Source organism: Camellia sinensis, chromosome 9, assembly GCF_055761805.1.
Source record: "Camellia sinensis isolate YWXY chromosome 9, ASM5576180v1, whole genome shotgun sequence".
In the NCBI taxonomy this organism is placed as follows: Eukaryota; Viridiplantae; Streptophyta; class Magnoliopsida; order Ericales; family Theaceae; genus Camellia; species Camellia sinensis.
The window spans coordinates 114,379,172-114,386,916 of NC_138969.1; the positions used below are offsets into that span (position 1 = coordinate 114,379,172).

The following is a 7,745-nucleotide window of genomic DNA, read 5'->3' on the forward strand; positions in this document are numbered from 1 at the left end:
AAGGAGGCCGGTTGCATTTACACCCTACTACCAGTGAATGGCAATTTACCTTTCATCTACTAACCTATACATTTTGACCCACTTAAAAGAACAAACAAGTAGAGCCCCCTTCTAGAGGAGTAATTGGTTTTTTTTGAGGTCATCAATATGTGCATACAGGCTCATAAATACAGGGGTAAACTGATAATTACTAATAGTTTAGAGGGTTTTGGTGCAATTAACCATACACAAATTTCAAACTACTATAATACTCAACATACAAACCACACAAATTTATTATTTTTTTGTACATTACTTATACATAAAAAAGGATCAAGAAACTAGTTTGGTTGGGCAAGCTAGTTATATTTTGGGTTATCTTACACATGAAGGGAGGTTTTGCATGTCGTTGTCTCAAACATGACATGTTATTCGAGGTTGTGTACCAAACCTTAACACACTAGATAGTACAAATACCAATATTTTATTTTTCTTAATTTATTTTTAAGAGTACTAGTGATTATCATCAAGCAGTGTCATCTTCTCCATTTTCAGTCTTCATTTGCTCTAAGAATAACTTTCCGTTGAGCCTGCGAGAGAAATATTTTTTGTAGTACTTTTCTGTACTAATCCTTTTGAATAACGGAGGGTTTTGTGGGTTTAGAAGGCTAGCTGCTGGTCCGATCTCTGCTTCAAACTTGGGGTTGAAAAACATTGCAATGGACATTCTCTCTTTTACTGAATTCACCGTTACTCTGTGCTCAATGCTATTGTAGAGACCATTACTCAATATCTGCAAATTGATACCATAAATCTCAATAAATTATCACATTGTGCCACTTGGCAAACCTAGAATTTTACTAGACCATAGCTTGAGGAAATGCATGAAAAAAGTTTAAAAATTAATTTCGCACATTGTTCACTTAACTATTATATTTTTCTTACATTGATAAGAGCCATCCAATTTTTTTGTACAATACTTAAAGTTATACTATTTTTCATGTATTGCCCTCGAATTTTGGTCAGATAAAATGTCATATACCGTCAGATAAAATCTCATAAAATGTCAGATAAAATGTCATATGTCATATCTCAACAGATTTGGCCTATTGCTAGCAACTTAAGGAATGTGATGCTGGTGTTCTGCTTTTTGATCTGAATTGGTGATCTGCTGAGATCCGAATTGGTGATTTGCTGGTCTGCTATGCTTAGGTGCTAGGTTTGGTTGGTTGGTTGTTTTATTTCAGATGTTTGGCTGATGGTCTGAATTGGGTAGCCATTCTGATGTTAATATGGTTTGTTCTTTTTTGTAGGTCACTCACCAACTTGGGGTATTAGCAAATGATAGGATGAGCTTTGTGGTGCCAACCTAGTTGGAATCATTTAGCTCATTGTGATACTTTTGCACTTCCCTTTTCTTTATTGATGTAATTTGTCTTGTGCCTTGTACTTATTTATTCCATCAATAAAGTTTCTTTTTTGCCGATCAAAAATATATATATATACCGTCTAGTGGTGTCCAAGTGGCTTTTTTTTTTTTTTTAATTTATCAAATTTTGAACAGTTTATTGGACCAATTAAGAAAACTTAGGTTTTGATTATTGTAATAAAATAAACACTGAATATTTTATTGTCATTTTAAATCCTAATTTTTTTTATTTATTTTTAATTTAAACCATCAACCTATTCTCGTTGAGTAAAACCAATGTAAAAAGAATATTTTAATTATTAAACTCAATGAAAAATTATATTTTAGATATTTTATATACACTTACATTGAATTCAATAACTAAAATACTATTTCTTCCGTCCATTTTACTCAATGAAAATGCTTAGACGGTTTTAGATTGAGAACAAATTAAACTTTTAGGGTTTAAATTAACACAATTTAAAACTCGTAATTTATTTTGTAAGAAAAGTCAAACATTAGGGGTTTTTTTAATTTTCCAAAAATAAAGTCTTAACTACCAAATTAAAGTGATATTTTATAAAAATAAAAATTGAATTTTGAATACTAAATACTTAATATTTGAAGTTGAATGTTTGTCTGATAAAAATATGAGTATTGAACTATAAAAAAAAATTATTTGATTTTGAAATATAAAATTTATTATTTTAAAATTTTATCTTTCAATTTTTATATATTGTGGTGGTGAGGTGTTGGTGGTGGAGGAGGAGGAGGAGGAGAAGAAGAAAGTGGCAATGCCCACGACAATGATGGCTATGGTGCTGACGTCAATGGTAGTGGAAATGGAGATGGAGGTAGAGGTAGAAGTAAAGGTAGAGGGATAGTAGTTGTTATGATAGTGGGAGGTGTAATGGAGCCTATAGATGTGGCAAAAGGGCAAGTATGGCCAGATCAAAATGGGTTTTGTATTTAAAGCAACATAACCCAAACTAGCCCCATTTAATAAATGGGTTTAAATGGATCGGGTTAAATTGGATATAGGTTGGATAAATAAACCCAATCAATCCATTTACTTCATCTATTTTTTAAAATTATTTTTATTATTTTTAAAAAATATATTTTTTATTTTATATATATATATATTTATAAAAATATTATTATTTATTTATTATTTTTTAAAAATTTTAGTTTTTTTATTTTATTTATTTATTTATTTATTTTTTAATGATGACAATAGTTGTGGCGGAGAGGAGGTAGCGGTGAAGTGGTGGTGGTGGAATGGTGGTAGTGGAGGACAAGGTTGTGTTGGTGGTCTATCAGAGGCAATGGTGGTGGAGTGGTGACAGCAGTGGTGGTAGAATGGCAATGGCTGTGGTAATGGATGAGTGACGGTGGCGGTATGGTGGTATGTCTACGAGGATAGTGGTGGCGGCAAAGTCGTGGTGGTTGAGAAGGTAGTAGTGATGATGGAGGTGGTGGTGGTGGTCGTAGTAGTGGTAAAGTGGCAGTAGTGGTAGTGGAGTGGTGGTGGTCATAGTAGTGGTAGAGTGACAGTCGTGGTAGTGGAGTGGTGGTAGTAATTGAGTGACAATGGTAGAGATAGCGGTAGAGGTGGATTGGAGTTCCATTTGGACCGGCTTAAATGGATACTCATGCCCAACTCATGTAAATCCAATTTTAATTGGTTGTCAATGAACAACTCATTTAAGCTCATTTATTGATTTCGGCGGGTTTATATTGGTTTTAAATGTGTATAGTTGGATGGGTTCATAAGTTTATGTTGGGTTTGCCAGCTCTACGCGGAGGTAGACAAGTAGTGATGGTGACTATTGCAACAACAACTATGGTGGTGGAGGTTGCGAGTTTTGATAGAAATAGGTGGTGACAGTGACGGTGTGGTGGTAGTAGTGAAATAATGGTAGTGGCTGTGGTGACAACGACAATATTGATGAAGTTAGTAGTGGTAGTAGCAGAGGTGGCAGCGGTGGCAATAATTGTGGGGGTGGTGTGACAGTAGTGTTAACGATAGCGGTTGCACGATAGGAGTATATTAATGGTGGTTATGGTAACAACAACAAAGAGAATTTCTAATAGTGAACGAACTTATGTACCAGCACTTACAAATTTAGTTAGAATCATATTATTTAAAATTTTTAATTTTAATCTGCATTTTAAAAAATATTAAAATTTTTAAGTGATATGAATTGTGGTTATTAATTTTCACTAATTTAGAATTCTTTGAATATCTACTATTTCTTAAACATCCTTACCTATTAATTTGTAAAAATAAGATTAGTACTATACATCTTATCTAGACATGTTGACACTTAATTATGTTGAAGCAACTTTCTTCTTTAATTCAAAACAAAATGGCAATTATTGTGGTATTAGGGTTATGTAAATGAAATTGTTGAGAATAAAATATAAATAATAAAATTGCTTATCTCTCTTTTAGATGAGTTAGTGGTCAATAATTCAATATGGTATCAGATCAACAAAATCAAATCACAAAAGAAATAAAGAAAAACAAATCAAAAATAGGTAAATTATATATATATATATATATATGCACTTGTTTGGTACATGCCATGCTTGAAAGGAACATTCAAAAAATGCTTGATAGTTCAAATTCGTGCGGCTCGAATGAATCAAATGTATCAAAACGATGTCGTTTATCGTTTTGAGACATTTGAACCATTCAAACTATGAAAATTTAGACTACCAAGTATTGTTTTACACATTCAACCTAAAAAAACAAAGAGGTTTGAAAATGATTGGTAGGTTTTACAAATTTTGACCAATCCAAAATAGGTGAATGATATATATATACATATATGCACTTGTTTGTTTCCTACCAAGACCATGTTTGAAAGACACATTCAACCTAAAAAAACAAAAAGGTTTGGCAATGATTGGTAGGGTTTAAAAAATTTAACCGGATCAGAATCAGAACAAGTAATTTGGAAGAAATATTTAATTTTGAAGCGAGAGTATGGAAAACAAACCTCTAGAGTGTCTCCTACATTAACAACAAAGGCATCTGGGAGGAAACTAACAGGAATCCAAATCCCATCTTTTTTAATTTGGAAGCCCTCAACTCCATTGACTTGCAGAAGGATGGTGATGCCGGTAGCATCGGAGTGAGGCCTCAGGCCCATCACCATCTCTGGTTGGGGACATGGAGGATAGTATGACATTCTCACTGATTGCATTCCATCATCAAACATCTCCTCCATCTCTCCCTTGTCAATCTTTAGAGCTTTTGCCATCAACCCAAAAACTGTAATTGCAAGTTTTTGCAACTCTGAGATGTAAGACTCCAAGGTTTCCCTACAAGAAGAAAGAGAAAAAAAAAAAACATTATCAAATACATAAGCTACGTTTGGTTTCAGCCAAGAAACAGTCACTTTTTTGGATATTTGGCTATTTGGGAATTTCCAAATGGATCATTTATTTTTTTTAACCTTCTGTCTTTACTGACTTTTTTTTTTTTATTGTCAATTTTTTTTACTTTTCTATAATCCGCTTGAGTAGGCAAATCTAAAAATTAATTTTTTTTTAAAAGTTTCTAAAATAAATTTAAAAAGTCAAAAAAATCTAATATTTTTTGTCTTTTTTTGGGACTTTATAAATTTCTCGGTTCACCTCGCCAAGTAAAATCTAGACGTCTAAAATTTTTTGAATAAAAAAAATAATCGTTAAAGACGAAAATAAGCTAACAAAAAACATTATAACAATTAAAATTCATCTTATTCAGTTGACAAATGAGAATATATATATATATATATATTTACCTGACCTACCAGGATTGGTAAGTGCTCAAATGTCTTTTTTTTTCTTTTTTTGTTTTTGACTCCTTTTTTTTTTAACTTTTTTGTCTTTAGTTATATTTTTTAATTTTTAAAATTTTCAAGTCTTTCAGAAAATTTTTGCTAAAAGAAAAATACTTGACCAAAACCTTCTCAATAACAAAAGATAACTTTTTTTTATACTATTTTCCAATTGCATCAACATTTTCTTGGCTATAACTTTATCCTAAAAGTCAATAACCAAATGGAAAAAATTACTAAAAAGGCATTTGCAAACTAGAACTTAATTCATGGTTTAATCAGAAATATTATATACCTAAAAAAATATTATGTGATTTAAAGTTACATCTCATTTTAAATTTTAAATATTTTTTTCATTGTCTTAGATTGTGTGCGTTTTAAGTATACCGGTACGTGGACACATAAGAACATGTTCTTGCGTAGAAATACATACATAGATTCATTACAACATGTGTGTGTGTGTGTGTGTGTGTGTGTGTGTGTGAAGAGAGAGAGAGAGAGAGAGAGAGAGAGAGAGAGAGAGAGAGGACCTAAGCGAAGAAGGGAGCTGTGGAAGTAGGTGTGCCTTCCTTCTGTGGACAGGGTTGACGACCATATAAAACCTGTCTCCCCAATCTAGTTTTTCATCATCTTGCATGAGCAAGGTTTGTCCATACCCTTCAACATCACCTGGCTGTATCTTGTATTTCATCTTCTCTTCTAAAGGAAGCTTGTAGAATTCTTCAATTTCATATTTCAGTTTCTCCATTAGTAAAGAGGTAACTCCATGGTTCACCAACTACAAACATTAGCACTACCATATATTAGTACAAATATTTTCATTTTCTACACACAAACACATCTTAGTATGGTTCTTCTTCAAATATAAGGGGTTGTTCCCCAAAATATTGGGTTTTTCTTTTTTTCTTTCTTTTTTTCAAGTTTCAATCTGTATTTGTGAGAACTTGAATAGTCTGTGAGATCCATTACGGGTGATCCATTACGGGTCTCATTTTTATAATCTGAATAATTTATTTTGTAAAGTCCACGGTTTATATTATTAATGAAAAAAATTAAGTCAATCCAATTATGATAACATTTTCATTAGTCCATCAATTTTTTGGAGGCAAACATGATGAAATAAAAAAAGTTACGATTATCATGTCGACTTAATTTTTTTCATAAATAATATATATGAGAAGCCTTACCAAATCAACAATTCAAATAATTAAAGTGGGACTCACGATATCACTACGAGCCCCTCAAATTCTTTCAAATTGAAATTTGAAAAACCATATCCAAAGTACTTACCAAAATTATTTTCTTGTACTTCGGTCCACTTTTAGTTTTTTTTTTTTTTCTTCCTTTTTTGGATGCTTGCATATGATCGGCTTTGGATCAAGTGCCCACTTAATTAGAATGGGTTCCTAAGTAATAATATTTTTCCTGACCTTTTTATTGATGTAATTGTATTTATTTTTTATTTATTATTTTTTTTATGTACCGGTCTTATACTCCCTTTTTACCAATAAACTTTTTTTCTGTCAATCAAAAAAATCATAGAATGAAAATCTTGGTTCATATAGTCACCCTAAAAGCGATTTGAGTGTGCAATCAACTGAACTAGCTCCACTCTTTTGGGTTCTTTAATAATAGCTACCTTTTTCGCTCATAAAATAAAATTTAAAATAGGCTAATTTAATTAGCCAAAATTATTGCACTTGACTAAGAGATTAATAATTTGAGGCTTGTTATCTCTCTTTATGATACAGCCTCCGATGTACTAACGAAAGCAATATAACAAAAATAAAATAAAATAAAATGAAGATATATGTGAGATGAAAACCTGAAAGATGCCCCATTCTTTGCAAATGGAATGCAACTTGTCTAGTTGAAAGTCGGTTGCTTCACCCATAAGTAATGGTTGCATGTCAACAGTAGGGATGGCTTGGGAAGTGGCATCTTCGGAGAGAATTGAACAAGGTTTGTTATCTAAACGAACATAGCGCTCTGGGATGACAAGCATGGGCTCTTTGGCAAGCTCTTGAATGGTCAGTGAACTCCCTAACCCCTTTGGTTTTGATGATGCCATTTGCTTTAGGTGTTACAATAGCAAACACCTGAGATAAGTATTTATAGAGGCACAATATTAATTATGAGTCATGCACGAGATTTTTATTAAAATAGTATATTCAGTCTTAAATTTTTTTTAAACCAAAAAAAAAAAAAAAAAAAAAAAAAAAAAAAAAAAAAAAAAAAAAGGAAGAAGAAGAAGATTGCTTTCGTGACTTGAACCCAATATAAATAAGATTGATAAATATATAATATATTGACAAATGATAGACCTAGCAGGTAGAAAGTAAGGATGATTCATCACCCTTATGATTTGAAAATATTCTTATTATACTAGTGTTTATTAGTAATCATCTGCAGCTTTGTAATTAATATATGACTAAATATAAATATTTTTATTGTATTTTTATTTTTATTTCTAGTGTTTTAAATAAATTGTCACATTAGGTCAATTATATATAAAAGAGGTTGTGTAC

At 31.6% G+C, this 7,745-nt stretch overlaps 1 protein-coding gene across 1 annotated transcript; it reads right to left on the minus strand.

Moving 5' to 3' along the window:
* Window positions 1-257: 257 nt before the first annotated feature.
* On the minus strand, window positions 258-7,438 carry LOC114288525 (oxoglutarate-dependent flavonoid 7-O-demethylase 1-like). The gene is made up of 4 exons (XM_082887464.1): window positions 7,043-7,438; window positions 5,748-5,995; window positions 4,393-4,717; window positions 258-772 (listed from the first exon to the last, which is right to left on the minus strand). The coding sequence occupies exons 1-4, from the start codon at window positions 7,286-7,288 to the stop codon at window positions 506-508; spliced, it is 1,086 nt and encodes a 361-aa protein (XP_082743590.1). The 5' UTR covers window positions 7,289-7,438; the 3' UTR covers window positions 258-505.
* Between the last annotated feature and the right edge of the window lie 307 nt (window positions 7,439-7,745).